This window comes from Herpailurus yagouaroundi, unplaced genomic scaffold, assembly GCF_014898765.1.
Source record: "Herpailurus yagouaroundi ecotype Mexico unplaced genomic scaffold, PumYag 28, whole genome shotgun sequence".
Lineage (NCBI taxonomy): Eukaryota > Metazoa > Chordata > Mammalia > Carnivora > Felidae > Herpailurus > Herpailurus yagouaroundi.
The window spans coordinates 163,896,235-163,912,340 of NW_024412376.1; the positions used below are offsets into that span (position 1 = coordinate 163,896,235).

Below are 16,106 nucleotides of genomic sequence, written 5' to 3' on the forward strand. Positions count from 1 at the left end.
CCTGGACTTCTGTCTACTCAGCAAAGCAAGGGCTCTGTGCGCTGCCTGGGCCCCGGGGAAAGCAGATGTGTGTTCATTTGCACTCCCTGCGCGGTTCCCCACTCCCATCGCTCCCTGGGATGCTCAGATGCCTGTCTTCACGCGAAGACACCAGTTCGTGCACGTTCGGTCGCCGAACGGTGGTTAAGTTGTGGGGGCTGGAGCGGCGGGTGCTCAAAAGAGAATGGTCTCTCCTCAGCTGTCCTGTGCGTGTTTGCTTAGAGCCCCCTCGGTTCTTTGATTTGGTTTGGACATCCCTCCCCATCGGGCCGGGGCGCCCCTGCTGCGCTCATGGTCACCGCCTTCTCCGTCCTCGGGTCTGCCCTTCTGAGAACATTCCGCTCCCCCGCTGGTCCCCTCCGCGGCCCGAATTTCAGTCACTTCTGTCTCCTCCAAAAGCTCTTCTTACTAGAAATCACAGGCTCGCTCTCGCAGCCCAGCAACCACAGAGCAGCCAATCGTCCCGTCCTTGGGACCGACCCGTCCCCGCTACTGCTCCTCCCTTCCTTCCCCTGCACCGCCTCCTGTTTTCCTTCATCGACTCTAATTCCGCACATCTTCTTTCCAGACGTTTTGGAGAGAACAGTCAGGTGAGCAGGGGCATCTGGAGATGCTCGCGCCCCCCGCCCCCACCCCACCGAGAACAACAAGAACAGCATCACCCCAGGTCACTTCTCTCCTCGGGGGCTCTGCCTCTGGGGCCCGACTCTCAGCAGCTGCTGCCTGGCCTCCTTGGCTGCCCCGGGCGCTCCGTCTGCTCGAAGGTTCCATTCGGAGGCCCCAAGATCAGGAAGCGCTCCCTCCTCCACAACTGAGAGAGGGCGGCCCTGGTGTCAGACCGATGCGGGGGAGGCTCGTCCCCCACGGATGCTCCACAGAACACTCCGCCTCCCGGCATCTTCCCTCGGCAGCGTCTTGCAAATTACAACCAAGATGCGAGACAGCGCGGGGCATGGTGTGGTCGGGGACGGCGTCCACCTTCTCTGTCCTCGCTCCAGGGACAGTCATGCTCTGAGACTTTCACCGGGTCCCATCCAGGAGAGTTATGGAGCCTGTGGCTTCTTTCTTGGACATCTGAGGTCCTTGGATCCGCCCTCCACAGTGGGCAAGGCTCCTGCCCCTAGTCAGAGTCCTGCGCGCGCGCGCGCTCGCTCTCTCTCTCTCTCTCTCTCTCTCTCTCTCTCTCTCCCCCTGGTGGCCACCTGCTGGATCAGCTGCACAGGGCTCTCGAAGGGTTTTGCTGACTGGGGCTTGACTTCGGGTTCAGATCACAGGGACACTTGCAAGTCACTTGGCTGACAGATTCCGGGTACACGGAGCACAGTTCATGGAGACATATGTACAGAAGTCTGCGTCCAGGGAAGGCATGCAGTGCGGGGACAAGGGCTCTGGCCTGGCCCCCGGCCGCGCAGTGGCTCCCCAGTGACTTGGATTCTAGTAATTGCACTTAGTTTCCTGGTATTCAGGTCTCTGCCCCTTGGGCTTTGATGGTGCCAGAGTGGGGGCTCGGACATGGCCCCGAGCTTGACAAAACCCCCAGCGTCTTCGGGGCTCCTACAGCTCGGCCCAGCCAGGACCCAGCCGTAGATCAAAAGGCCTCCTCGTCAAGTACACGGAATTCTGTTTTCAGTCTCTGGCTTGAAGGAGCTTGTTTTGCTGTTGGATTTTGGTGTGAGTGGGGTTGGGGATGCCGCAGGGACTCAATGTATTCCATAAGCTCTTTTTCTATCCTGTAAGATTAAAAAAATAATTTGAAACGATGCAAAGATCAAGGGTTCAAATGCTTGGAGAAGCCCCTGGCCTGTCTGCCCCCCGCCCCGCCCCCACTGCCCTCCTAAACTCTCCAGCTGAGCCCACTGAGGGACCTCTGCCGACAATGCAGGGGAGGAGGAAATGGGACTCGGATGGCCTGTCCTCCAGCACCTCCCCCACCTCCCTGGCTACTCCCACTCCCCATCAGACGCGACCTGGGATCATTCCTTTACTCACTGCACAAACACTGCACGAACATCGACCACGTGCCGAGCCCTAGGCCCTGGGACACAGAAGGTCCCAGGCAAAGCCCTGGCGTGCAGGGGGGCAGCTCAGAGCTTCCATGAGGACGTCAGGCAGGGAAGGACCTGGCGGCGGAGCTCAGCCTGGGGGTCAAGGCAGTGGATGGGCCCTGCGGGCATCCCCAGAGCTCACAGTGCTCTCGGCCTGGGCCAGATTCAGAGGCAGATCCTAGAGGCCCTGGCAGACCCCCTACCCAGGGGGCATTCAAGAACGAAGAGAATGGGGAGGGACATGGGTGCCCACGCAGGCACTCGGGTGAGATCTGGGCCCTGGGGACACGCAGGGCAGAGCCGGACCCCCTGCCCGGATGGCTCATGCAAGGTCCCCGCAGGGGTGAAAACCAGGCAGAGGCAGGGGAGGGGCAGGGAGCTGGGGCTCTTCACATGGGCCTCCTGGGTATTTTGTATGCGGGTCATGGACTTGCCCATCAGTCTCCTGCTCCTGAAGACCCCAGACCCCAGAAGCCCACTATGGTCTCGTCCACAGGCAACAGAGAGCACCAGAAGGCAAAGCCAAAAGAGAAAGGCGCTTTGGAAAAAAACCACAACCGCCGCCCCCCTTCTAACGACGAGATACAACAGGGCAACCATGAGGTTCCATTGTCCCTTCTCCACGAAGAGCTCCCCCGACCTCCCTCCCAGGGGATGGGACTCGCCAGGGACCCCCAGGTGGCCCCCCTTCCCCAGGGAGCCAGGGAGCTGAGGAATCTGCCATGGGCCACCTTCCACGGGCCACCTTCCACGGGCCACCTTCCGCGGAGCCCTCATCGCCCAAGGAAGAATGTGATGGTCAGAAATGGGAGAAATTCGCCTTTTCAGAAAACCATCGTGTTTTGTTTGTTTGTTTGTTTGTTTGTTTGTTTGTTAGCAGTGAAATGGAAAGGATACCAACCCGAGTTCTTTGCTCACTGACGTCATCAAGGCCACAGAATGAATGCTAGTGAGAAAAACAAAAAAAGGAACAAAAACTATAAAATAAGACCAAAAGAAAATGAGGTGGGGGGGGAAAGAAAAGAAAGAAAGATGTTAAGACATGTGGTTTGGGATTCAGAGACACATTTCACAAGAACTAACACACCGGGGCGGGGTTCGGAAAGAGGACAGGAAGTGAGCTTCAGAAGCTGACCTCACTGGGACCCCCACCCTCCGGAAGGCCTCGGCAACCCCCCCCCAACTGCGCCCCCCAACGCGCAGCTGATTCAGCCAGACCGGGAGGCTTTGGGTGAGGACACGTGGCTTTCTTCACCCCGGGACACTTTCTAAACAGGGAAGGACCCTCCGATGGTCACGGTCGGTGGCTCCCACCAAACGCCGGACATGGCGGGCCCACCAGGATCGGGGGTTTCCACCCGGGGTCACAGGTCACCCAGACTGACCTGCCAACATGCAGAAGCCCTCCCACAACACCATCCCCACCCAGTCTCCTAAGAGATCATTGTTTAAAATCTTTTGTGCCATTCAGTGACTCTGCTCTAATTGTTTTTTATGTTTATTCATTTTTGAAAGACAGACAGAGACAGCGCATGAGCAGGGGAGGGGCAGAGAGAGAGGGAGACACAGAATCCGAAGCAGCTCCAGGCTCCGAGCCGTCAGCACGGAGCCCGACGCGGGGCTCGAACCCACAAACCGCGAGATCATGACCTGAGCCGAAGTTGGACGCTCCACCGGCTGAGCCACCCAGGCGCCCCTCAATGAGTCTGCTTTAAAAAAGAAAACAAAAAATACAGGGCGCCTGGGTGGCTCAGAGGGTTAAGCGTCCGACTTCGGCTCGTGTCACGATCTTGCGGTTTGTGGGTTCGACCCCCACGTCTGGCTCCGTGCTGACGGCTCGGAGCCTGGAGCCTGCTTCCGATTCTGTGTCTCCCCCTCTCTCTGCCCCTTTCTCCTGATCATACTCTCTCTCTCTCTCCCCTTCAAAAATAAATTAATATTAAAAAAAAGACAAAGGAAAAAATAGCATGAAAACAGATGGCAAGGGAAAGGAAAAATTATACAGGCCAATTTGAAAGTAGACTTCACTTTCTTCACTCATGACCCGTTTTGCTCAAGAAGGAATGCTGCTCATTAGGTAGAACCTATCGGAGCACCATCGGGGGTTTTTGAAAATCATTCTTTCTCCCCCCTAAAAAAGAGCAAGGGAATCGCGTCCCTAAATTATTTATTGGAAAATTGAAAATCCAAACAGGCAGCCGCCAAGTTTCACACAAGTTTTAGAACCACTGGAAGTTGGAGCCGGACGGGACCTACGGAGTCACCCAGCTGTGATTTTCTTTCTTGCTTTTTTTAATGTTTATTTATTTTTGTGAGAGCGCAAGCAGGGGAGGGGCAGAGAGGCGGGACAGAGGATCCGAAGCGGGCTTTGCGCTGACAGCGGTGAGCCCTATGCGGGGCTTGAACTCAGGACTGTGAGATCACGACCTGAGCTGAAGTCGGAGGCTCAGATGACTGAGCCACCCAGGCGCCCCTCCCGGCTCTCAGTTTCTACATAGGGACACTGAGGCCCAGGGAGGGAGAAGGGCCTGCCAGGACCACCCAGCGGGGTGTGGCTGGGAAGGGTTCCCAGCCACTGACACCAGCCACCGATAACGTGGCTGGAGTCACTTTCCAGGAGTGCCCGTCGCACACACGCGCGTTTGGGCGTTTCTTGTCCTATTGGCCGGACCGGGAGTCCACCTGCTCCGTGTGCCAGCCTCGGGGACTCCTTTCTGGGACCAAGGGAGACAGACCAACCCACACACATTTGCTTTGAGAAGAGAGTAAAAAAGAGGCAGAAAGGGGGGGGGGTCCAAACATTGCCCAGCACTCCTCCTAATCAAAAAGGCAGCCGGCGTTATTCTACGTGGGCCGATCCCACCTTTTAAAACTTTAACTGGCAGAACAACAGTGGCACGTTTTAAGTCTTTTTGCCATCAGGTCCTGCTCTGTGACCCATTTTGCCGCCTCGAGTCCCACCCCCCCGCGGGGGGGGGGGGGGGAGCTGAGCGGGAGAACCAGCGTTGGTGACCCACTGACTGGTGTCGGGGCCTGGGGCTCAGACCTTCACATCCCCCCTCCCAGGTAGCCTCACAACCACAGAAGATGGGGAGTGCAGATCAGAACCCCCAGGCCGGAGCAGAGGGATAGATCCCCCAGTGTGCCAAGGTGCACCTGCCTGCAAAGCCAGCTTACGCCCAGGACGTTCTTGGATCGAATCATACAAAAGATCCCCTTGGGGCCTCAACATAGCCCCAGGAGGTCTCAAGGAGGACATCCGGAAGATGGAGACACTAGGAATGCGCTTAAATCAGAATCCCAAAGGGGCTCCCTCCAGCCGCGACCCTCTGCTGCCCCCCGGGGGACACCGCCGGTTGTGCGGGCCGGAGGCACTGAGTGGGAAGTGAGGACACAGGAAAGGGGGGTCCGCCTGTCCTGAGGGAAAGGAGAGGAAGCTTCTAAAAGTGGCTTAGCATCTGTAGAGCTGTCCTGTCTCCTTGGGCCCGCTGTGTTTGATTCCCTCCAGGACAGAGAGGGGCCGTCATCCCATTTTTACATATCCTCCCTGAAATCTGCTCTCCGGTGACTTCTGTGACTGTGTCCACGCACAGTTGGGAGTCGGGTTGGGAGCTGGCTTCCTCTCTCCTAGGACCCGCCTCGGAGACCTGAAGCCCACAGATGCCCTTTCTCCCTCTTCTTCTCCGGGGTGACTGCACATGAGCCTTTGAGATTCAGACGGGGATCCCCTCCTCATCGTCCCCGACGACCCCCGGACGGGGCTGGAGCCTTTGTGTGGCTCCCACGCGTGGACTTACCTCTGTGGCACACAGTGCGCAATTACAGGCTCTGCCCTACTTGTCTGTCACTCATCTGGCAAAAGTGTGGGGATACCCCATTCCACGGTAAGAACGCTCTCGGATGAAGTGATGAATACAAGGGGGTCCCTGAGCTCAAGGAATCTGTGGTCACCGGGTGGATGTGCAGGAGGTGGTGAGGGCACAACAGAGATGCCACACACATGGTTGTGAGTGTCACTTGCTTGTCCGCCTAGACCAGCAAGGTGGGGGGGGGGGCTGCTGGGGGGGCTGGGGGGTGGCTGTGGCACCTCCCAGCTGTGGGATCGGGGTCCGGCGTCTGAATCTATCTCAGGCCCGGTCTCCCCACCCATCAAGTGGTAGCAACCCAGAGAGACAAGTGGGGGGGCCCGGTGTCCACATGTGACAGGCCAGCCTTGCTCCCCGCTGGGAGGGCAGAGACTTCCAAGAACACACGACCTGGTTTTGGTGCATGGGAATCATCCAAGGGGAAGGCGTCCGCGGGACGTAACCGAGGTCCTGACTGGTGACGTCACCAGCCTGGTCAGCCCAACCTGGCTTATCAGTCCAGAGATGGTCACCTTGTCCTTCCCAGTGAACTAGTGTCAGATGGGTTCAGTGGAAGGTCTTTTGTGGGGGGGGGGGGGGCCCCGACGCAAAGCACCCCCCCTACTCCGTCCACACACACTAAGTTGGTCCCAAACTGCACTTTTCTTCCCTAGAAAAACATTTGAAGGAGCTACTTCTTTGGTGGGTGTGCCCACGGGGGGGGCGTGGGGCCGAAAAGGGAGGCGGGAGGAACAGCCTATCCTCTTGCATTGTAACACTGGAGCCCAGAAGGAAAAGGCCCCACGGTAACCGTCACAGAAGGGAGCCTGGGGGGTGGGGGGAGAGAGTCCGAGCGCCCCACCTACCTTCTCCTCAAGCTCCTTCAGGTGTTTCTTCTGGACCTCCAGCTTACCCTCCAGCTCTCGGATTCTCTGAAACACATTACCTCATGCGTCAGAAAAAGTAAATTTTCCAGGTTCAAGATTTATTCTTTACTTTTATCATGGCGTAGCGCACGAGCAGAGAAGCGTGCAAACACAAGGGGGAGGCTTGACTGGCTTTTCTACGGGTGCAGACCTGTATCTCTAGCACCCAAATCAAGACAGAGGGGCGCCCCGGCACTTAGGAGGGTCCCTCGGGCCTCCGATCTCCTCCACTGAAGATTGATTTTGCCTGTTCTTGAAGGCGCTCGGAATTGGAAATATACAGCGCGGACTCATAAGATGGGATCCCTTTAAAACAAACATCATGCCTGGACTGAGATAGGAGGTGCCCTGCGCCGGCTCATAAAGACTGCGGATTCGAAGTGACATGAAACAATACACTTGGGCAAGATTAATCAGCTGGAGCCAGGCAGCTGGGGCAGAGGAAGCAGGGGCCATCCTACCACAGGCACCCCAGCCTCTTAGCCCACTTAGCACCAGGTTCAAGGATGACCAACCAGCCCGGCTTGCTTAGCACATTCCTGGCTTTGCCCCTGAAAGTCTGGGGTCCCGGGAAGCCCCTCCGTCCTGGGAAGCTGGACCAGGTGGTCACCCGCCTCATGCCCCTTAGGGCACTCGCCGCCCCCCTCAGTAGTTTACAAATCCATTCCTTCCAGTTTCGCACAGTGTCCCACCCAGGTATCCCATACGTGCTACCTTTTCCGGATCGTCACATGCCCAACAGTCACCCCTCAAGTGCTGGTACCCTGACCACGGCCCAGCTGGTTGCAGCCTTGCCGGGCCTGAACGGAGATGGAGAACTCAGTCCTGGAGAGAAAGTGCTCAGGCTGGAGGGCGGGTGATTCAGGTCAGTCTAAACAAGCATGTGGCCTCCACGGACCCTTAGCCAGGCCTGGGGAAGCCTTCTGAGGGCTTGCGGATCGCTGTGCCCCCACCGGTTTCCAGCTCAGTTTCTGGGGGCCGATCCTGAGAAGCTGCGTCTCCAGCAAGTTCCTGAGTGATGCAGATGCTGCTTGTCTGGGGACCCACTTTGAGAACCACCTCTACGGACACTATGCCCGGGGCCCTAAGGAGTTTGTGGTCCAATCAGGGTTCAGACAGAAACACTGATACGAGTACCGAGATGGGGCACTGAATGAACACAAACATCACGGAGAAAACCAGGCAGGGGAGGGAAGGGGGCGGGGTGCTATCCTACGTGGGTGCCCCCGGCAGGTGCACCAGAGCCCAGAGGGCAGAACAGCGGGGGCACTGAGCCGTGGGGCTGGAGGGGCAGGAACAGGCAGAGCCCAGCCCAGGACTCACAGTGGTTCGACAGACTCCCAAGCAGAGGGAACTGGGTGTGCAGGGAGGAAGGGAGGAGGGGGACAGAGGCGAAGCTTGGAGGGTCTGGAATGTCCCCTTGAGGAGCTCAGAGACTTGGGGGCGTCATGGGGAGCCTGTGATGGGTTTCCAGCAGGGAAGGGATGAGAATTTGGTCTGGGAAAGATCACGCGGGTAGCAGAGAAGACACAGAAGATGGTTTGTCCTCAGAGATGAGGCCTTGGGCAAGTGATTCAACCTCTCTGGGCCTTGGTTTCCCGATCTGTAGATGGGGGGGTCACAGTTTGCCCGCGTCTGAGGATCTAACAAGTGAATCTGAGCAAAGGGCTCAGAGCAGGGTTGGCACAGAGTAGGTACCCTGTCAAGGATCAGGAAACCCGGGCATTTCTAATTCTCTTCCACCTGAGGGAAGCCGTGTGGACCTCAGCGTGGCCGTGACCGTCCCCCAAGGATCCCCTCGCACGGTGAGGAGGCAGAGAGCACTTGAGAATGAACACAGAGCTTAGCTGGACTCTGGCCTGGGTCCTGCGCCCCAAGCTTTCCAGCTGGTGGATGTTAGGGAGTCACGTGATCTCTTGAATCGGAACCCTCTTCTCTAACATCTGCACAGTGACGCCAGCCCCCGAGGGTGAAACGGGGACCCTGGGGTGGGGCTGGGGGAAGGGCCTCCTACACTACCGCGCCACGTGGAGGGAGGGTGGCGCTTTATAGCTTTCGAAGGACTGGAGAAAATCCCCCAGGAACAACTTCTGGGCTTTGAGGAAGAGGTGCCTGGCCTCACAGCGCCGATATGCCAATGGGGGAGACCGTCAGGTAGTAAGAAGCGACAGGAAGGGAATAAATCAGGGGGGCGGCTAGTTACACAGGGCTGTGGGGCCGGCGGCTCTCGGGGGTACGTCTGAATGGAAGCCGTATGACAGAAGAAGCCTGTCCCTCGCAGGGCACAGCAGGTGCCAGCCCGGGTCACAGTGGGGAGGGGACACAGTCAAGAGGGCCAGGCCACACGCAGCCTTGGATTCGAGTCCAAGGATAAAGGGACAACTGGGGGACTTCAAGTAGGGGACAGCCCTTCCCACTCCTCAGGTGTCAGGGTCCCCAGCAGAGCTGGCCCAGGTCCTCGGCCCCCCACTCTCAAGCTCCCTGTTATCATTGCCAGGCGTGACTCTACAAGGCCAAGGTTTGTCTTCTCCCTTCTCCCTTCATAGCAAAGGCCGGCTGGGTGGGGAAGGTCAGGTGTGGCAGATATTAACTAATATGTGTCGAGCTCTTAGTTTGTGGCACACACTTCTCCCAGCACTGCATATAAATTCTCCACTGACCCCAGCTCAACATGCTGCTCTCACTGTCCCCATTCTACAGGGGAGGACGACACTGAGGCTCGGGTTACACTGTAAGTGGGGGCTGGATTTGAATCCAAACCTGTCTGACCCAAGGGCCTGTCCTCCTAACCCCATAGCTTTCCGCATATAACCAACGCGCTGAATTTTACGTTCCTAGAAGGAAAAAAAAAAAAAAATCACTGTGATGCATGTTTGAAATGCTCGGGCCCTTAACCCTCTTTTCTCTTTGGGGGGGAAAAATGCAGATTTTTCAGTATTATCATTTTTTTTTAATGTCAAATGTCTGAAGACCCTATCAAATTAGAACAGACCATTGCAAAAAGCAAGCCAGAAACTCAAGGAGTCAGTCCGATGTGCAGAGCAGAGCACTGGACGTGAACTCAGAGGTGGCCATAAGTGGAAGGGCCACACTGTTCTTGGGGGCTGGCCTTTATCCAGCTGTTTCAGCCGCTGGGCCTCTGTTTCCCCATCTACCAAACTGGGTTGAAGACTTACAAATTGGGGAATTCTCTACAAACTGCTGTTTGGGCGATGTTCATTACAACTACCGGGTCAGATTTTTTTAAATCCTACATATGGCGGGTGCTACTTTTGAAAACTCTGGCTTATAGACCTCAAGCATGGTGGCCCTGTTCCCACCCCAGGGCCTTTGTACGTGCTGCTCTCTGCACAGAGCCTTTCGTGTCGTCTTAACCCTGTCTGACATCGTTGGCACTTATGTGTGCTGCAAGTGTCCCTCATTGGATTACAGGAACATGCTCTCCATGAAAGCAGCGACACTGCTCACTGCCCCGGCCCCAGTAGCTGGACCCGTGCCTGGCACATGATAGGTGCTCAGCAGGTAAATAACCATTGAAGGGAAGCAGGAAGCCGCAAAACCTCGCTTTTACCGATGCCCTGTTGTCCCTGGGCTTGCTGTAAGGACACCCTCCCCTCTGCTCAGGCATCAATCCCCCCACGACCCAACTCCAGGAAATTCTGTTGCAGGGAACAGACGTGCTCTGAAGTCTGAGCGCCTTTTTCGAAGGCACCGAGATGCCGGCCGGGGCTCCCATGCCTGGCGCGGTTACACGTGTGGCGCTCGGCAGGGAGGGGGAGCCGTCTGGGATATGCTTGCACCACACAGGGAGAGTTTGGCCAAGCATTTCCACCTGCGGGGTGACAAGCACGGGACCCTCAAGGCAAAGCCTGGCGGTGGCACCGCTCCAAGCTGCCCGGAGGACAGATGGAGAAGCTGAAGCCGGAGCGTCAGGACTTGCCGTCGATTCGGGAGCCGAGCCCAGGGCAGCGAGGAGTTGGGCCCTGCCCTCTGAATTCCATGGCACATTGCGACGGAGGAGGGGGCTCACCTGGGCTGGGCTGACTCGGCAACAGGGTGAGGAAAGGAGGAAGGAGAACGCATGTCCTTCCAGAACCAACGAAGGGAGGAGACCCTGCTGTGAACAGAACGGTGCCCCCCAAATTCTAGGCTGAAGCCCAGCTCCCAGCGTGACTGTATCTGGAGATGCGACCTCCAGGCGATGGTAAGGTTAAGAAGATTAATGGAGGTCACAGGGTGCGTCCCTGATCTGGTAGGGTTGGGGGACTTCTAAAAAGAGAACGATCCCCCTCCGACCTGCTCTCCGTCTCTTCCTCATCCTCCTTTATCCCCCTTTCCCTGCCTCGGGCACCCCTGGCCATTTGACGGCCATTACAGAAGGAGGCCGTCTGTAAGCCAGGAAGAGTCCTCACCAGCAACCGAATCAGCCAGCCTCTGGCTCCTGGACTGCCAGCCTCCAGAGCCGTGAGACACAGATGCACGTTCGAGTCCTGCCCGCGGCGTTTTGTTACGGTGCTCGGGCGGACGGAGGTGGGACCTTGCTCCCCTCTGCTCACAGCCCTGGATCTCTGTTGACGACTAGCCCAAACTGAGCGAGTTGAAGCTGCACGGAAATCACCTGGGAATCTTGTCAAAGGCAGCATCCGATTCAGCAGGTCTGGGGTGGACCCGGGGGTCTGCATTTCTGGCAGCTCCCAGGTGACGCCGTCGCCGCTGGTCCACGGACCACACTTTGAGTAGCAGGGATGGACGGAGACAAGGGCTGTTCTACAAAGGGGAGGGTCTTCCTTTTACTGAACACCCACCATGCTCCAGGCACTAGCTAATCGATCCGTATGTCTTGCCTCCTCCAAGCCTCGGAGGGGCGTGCCATTCAGTGACTTTGTCAATGTCGCCCGCCACACGCAGATCCGCGTGTTTTCATAGAAGCCTACCCTGTACCTTCAGCAGAATTTTCAACTCATTTGGAAAGGATCCGGAGACACTGGAGCACAATTTGCAGTGCTGGGTCAAGCCACTAACTTTCTCCATGCTTGGGTACATGAGAAAAGTAAAAGGAAGTGATGTGTCCCATGTGATCCTAGCTGACACTCCAAAACCCTCCTGTTAAAAATGGTTTTTCTCTCTTAGGGGGTCCCAGTCCTCAATCTCCCTACGTGGGAAGCTTGGATCGCTCCCCTTTTTTTTTTTTTTTCTTTTTCTTTTTTAAAACACCCAGCTCCCTTCCTTTCTTGGCACGCGGGACACCGTGCGTTCCCCAGGAGTCACGGCCCAACACAGCAATGCCCCGGGTCTTCAGGATGTGCTCACTGGCCCCTCATACATTCCAGACTTAGACCATCAGAAGCACTTCCGTGAGATTCGGGCCCTCGAGTCGGGTAATGACTTTTCGGTTCAAACACACGCGTGCCGCTCTGCTTTGAGCTGGGTTCTCTGAACAACGCCTCCATCCACCGCACGGTCAGCAGGCCCCACCAATGAGGCCCAGTGACGGACATAAGATACAGCCAGCATCGGGCTCCTGCTCACCCTCTACACTGGCAGTAAAAATAGCCACCTACCCTTACTGGGAGCACTTCACCCGTGAGAGTCCATTTAAACCTTACAACATCCCAATGAGCAGGCGTTATTACCATCCTCAGGAGAAGACTGAGGCTCAGATAGGTCAAGTCGCTTGGCCAAGGCCACACAGCTAGTAGGAAAACAGGGTTCAGAGCCGTACAGTCTGGTCGCAGCGTTTGTGTTTTTAAGCACTCTGTCACCCCAAGCTGACGGCGCCATGCTGCGCTGCCGTCTGAAAAGCTACTTATCCCCCCTTGAGGGCCACCGGGCATCTTCCTATTTATCTTCAGACCCGGCTCAGTAGGGCCCTGTGCTGGGCGCCTCGCCAGTCTTGCGGAAGGAGACCCTTCCCTGCACGTCTTCAGCAGGTGCATTCTGGCGCAACAGCCTCAGCCACAAGAGTTGGTCAGGATCTGTGCTGTGTTTGGGGTCCCCACCAGGTTGGGGGTGCCCCAGGCCACTTGTCACTATTGACGTGACAGTATCAGAGGCGGTTCAGTGACAGTGTTCTCAAAGGCAAACGCCCACGCCGATATCCCTGCGCCAGGATCTCCTTGATGGTAACTGACCGTAAGCCCCTCCTCTCCCTCCCTCTCTTGCCTCCCTTTCCCTCCCCGCTCCGCCCTGCAAGGCTGACAATCACTCTGGTCACTGTCACCTGAAAATTCTTGGTCTCCATCCTCAGTGGCCTCTCTTGAACCAGCAACTGCCCCACCTACTTGGGGCCACGGGGATTCTAAGTCCTCCCTTCCGCCTCCGCCCTTCCCGCGGTCCTCATGTGAGCAAAGGTGGCCTGACTCTCTTCTCCCCTCAGCACCGTCACCCCCGGACCCTGCGTGAGGGCACAAAGCTTCACCACTGTTTCCTCCTCCCCTCCCCCCACCCCCCAGGCCCTGCGCAGAAGCATGAGCCTCCCCCTCGCCCGCTGGTCTGTATCCTGGCCTCACTCGTCCCTTCTGCACATCGGACCTTCTCAGTCAGTGGATGGATGCCTTTCCCTTCTCCTCCCTCCTTCTCCAGCCTCTCCATCCCCTTTCCCCTTGCTGGTCCAACCTGATCAGAAACCTCCCTAGTCGTGAAGCCTCCCTCTCCGTCTACACAGGCTGTGTGTGCGAACGCGTGTGCACTCTGGAGGCACACTGTTTCCGGGCAGATGAGCAGAGGCTGCCGGCACAGAGCAGGCAGCGCGGGGACGGGGGCCACAGCCAGGCGGGGGTCCCAGGGCCTGCCTGCGTGCCCTTTCAGCCAAACCAAGTCTTGAATGAAGAGCCCTCCCAGCCTGTTGGCCCCCCTTCCCTCACCACCTCCTCTCTCTCTCTCCTGCACCACATGCAGTCTGACTGTGTCCCCTTGTGCCTTCCCCGAATCCCCTGGGGCCTGTGCTGTCTTCAGACACGACTCTCCCCTGCCCCTTCCTGATGTGTCTGCTTGCTCTGTCTGCCGTGACGTCGCCTCCTCCCCCTGGTCACCCAGGTCCTTTCTCACTGGTGGGACCCCCCCCCCCCGGCCACCGCTAGCTGTGTGACCTTCAGGCACTCGACTTAACCTTCTTGAGCTCCAGTGTTCGCATCGAGAATGGACATCGTCGTCCCCACCCTGCAGAGGGGGAGGGCGGCAGTCAAGGGTCTGCAACCACGAGCGCTCAAATGTGAGCATGCTGCTGCCACCTCTTTGTCCCCATGGTCACCCTGGAGGCCTTGCAGCCAAGCCCACGTCACTCACACAGGACCCCAAACCTCGGAATACACTTAGGTTTTCGGAGTTAACAACTAATAGGGCCTCCAGGTCCAGGGCTCAGATCGGCCATCATCACAACATACAGCAAAAGAGCAAACTGCTCGGCAATGCCTCTTGGCTTTAAGAACCTGATTTTTAGGGGCGCCTGGGCGACTCAGGAGGTTAAGCGTCCGACTTTGGCTCAGGTCACGATCTCACAGCTCGTGGGTTCGAGCCCCGCGTCGGGCTCTGGGCTGACAGCTCGGAGCCTGGAGCCTGCTTCGGATTCTGTGCCTCCCTCTCTCTCTGCCCGTAACCCACTCGCATCCTGTCTGTCTCTCTCAAAAATAACTAAACACTTAAAAAAAAAAAAAAAAAAAAAAAAACCAAATTTTAAAAAAAAACACACATGCGGGGGGGGGGGGGGGGGGGGGGGGGGGCGCGCGCAGGGCACCCAGGGGACCCCCCGCCTCAGTTTGCATCACCGCTCAGCCAGGGGGCGGGCCCTACCCTTGAAATCAACGCGCATCAGAAAAACAGTTTGCGGACCTCGCTCCGCTTTGCCAGGAATGCACCTGCCATGTTGGGAGAACACGCCTTACTGCACGGAAGCTCGCTTCGCTGCCAGCTGTCCATCCGACACGCCTGGAGCACCCAGGGGCCCGTCGGAGGGGCCAGAGGCTGGGAAGCGGGCAAGGGGCACCCGGTGCCAGCCACCTGCCCCTCACCTGCTGGGCCTGCTGCAGTAGTTCCATGCGCTCCCGCAGAACCTGGCTGTCGAACTCGCGGCTCTGCCTCAGGATCTGCCTGCGCACTTTCTCCACGGCGGCCTGCAGATCCTCCCGCTGGCCCTCGCTCAGCGCCTCGCTGGCCCTCCGCCCCGGGTCCTGCTGCAGCGCGTTGTACAGCGTGGCCTCCAGCTCCTGGATTTTCTGAGTGGCCCAAATCACACAGACAGCGCAAGGTCACAAACGGGTCGACAGTAACGGCCGGGACACTGCAGCTGAGGGAGGCAGAGCTGAGGAGCTCAGGCAGGGAGGGGAGGCGTGCGGGGTCGGGGCACGGGGGGTGGGGGGGTGCCTCGCCGAGCAGCCAGCAGACACGGGTGGCGGGGAGCGAGGGAGCCCCTTTCGGGCCCCGGGCGCAGCAGCTTTTGGAGAACATGTCTCGCTCCATTCAATCGAGATGCCCTACTCTGTGCGGGAGGGGACCAGGGCAGTAAGAAGAAATAATCGTAACTGCCCCGCAGAGCGTGTGATTCAAGAGACTTTTCCTTGTATCCTCGGCCCCCGATGCATTCTCCCCGCTCCTCGGGAACAAATCTCCCCTTTGATCATGGGCGTCAGCGGGGGAGATATGGGTCAAATTGCACCCACGTGGTTTTCAGCCAGCTAGTGAGGAATGCAATGTCCACCCACAGCAAAGAGTAACCACGTCCTAACCGTGCCCTCCCTGCAAGACACCGCGTGTTAGCGAAGCGGATGAGAGGTTAGTGGCCGGTCGAAGGCACCTCGTGAAAGGCAAGAGTTTTAATCGTTAGAGGAAGCTATTTCTTCCCAACTTCACCGTAAGACACTTAAAATGTAGTTACCTCATGGGAATATCTAGGGACAAAAGAGAGAATTATCTCCTTCTCTGCCTCCCTAAATCCGCCCCCCACAGCGTCCTCGGATGCCAACCCCGTCGTGGGTCAGGCTGCTGGGTCTGCATCCGCACCAGTAACCTCCCCACCTACCTAGGCCTCGGGGATTCCAGCTCAGGGACCTTAGGGGCTAAGGAACGGTTCCTTGTCTTCCCGAGACCAGACGGACTGGTCTTTAGTTTGGGTGGAAAGTGCCAAACAGAGGTGAGAGGTGGCTTGAGGCCTCCCCTCTAGCCTGCGTGGCTGTGCAGACCCCCCCCTCGGGGGGATTCCAGACCCATCAGGCCAGGCCCAGTCTTAACCAACAGACATAATCACCTTCCCCTCTCCC

The 16,106-nt window shown here is 57.7% G+C and overlaps 1 protein-coding gene across 6 annotated transcripts in view; it reads right to left on the reverse strand.

The window, feature by feature from the left end:
- Positions 1-280: 280 nt before the first annotated feature.
- The window catches only part of JAKMIP1 (janus kinase and microtubule interacting protein 1), a 112,252-nt gene continuing 96,426 nt past the window's right edge, over positions 281-16,106 (reverse strand). For 4 of the 6 annotated variants that reach the window (XM_040488272.1, XM_040488317.1, XM_040488299.1 and 1 more), the window contains 4 exons: positions 14,862-15,065; positions 6,796-6,861; positions 2,986-3,030; positions 281-1,769 (listed from right to left, as the gene is read on the reverse strand). In XM_040488272.1, the coding sequence (XP_040344206.1) occupies positions 1,740-1,769; positions 2,986-3,030; positions 6,796-6,861; positions 14,862-15,065 (345 nt within the window). In that variant the 3' untranslated portion in view covers positions 281-1,739. Of the gene's footprint in view, positions 1,770-2,985; positions 3,062-6,795; positions 6,862-14,861; positions 15,066-16,106 lie in introns of all 6 variants that reach the window. The other 2 variants (XM_040488280.1, XM_040488308.1) reach the window with 1 other exon arrangement.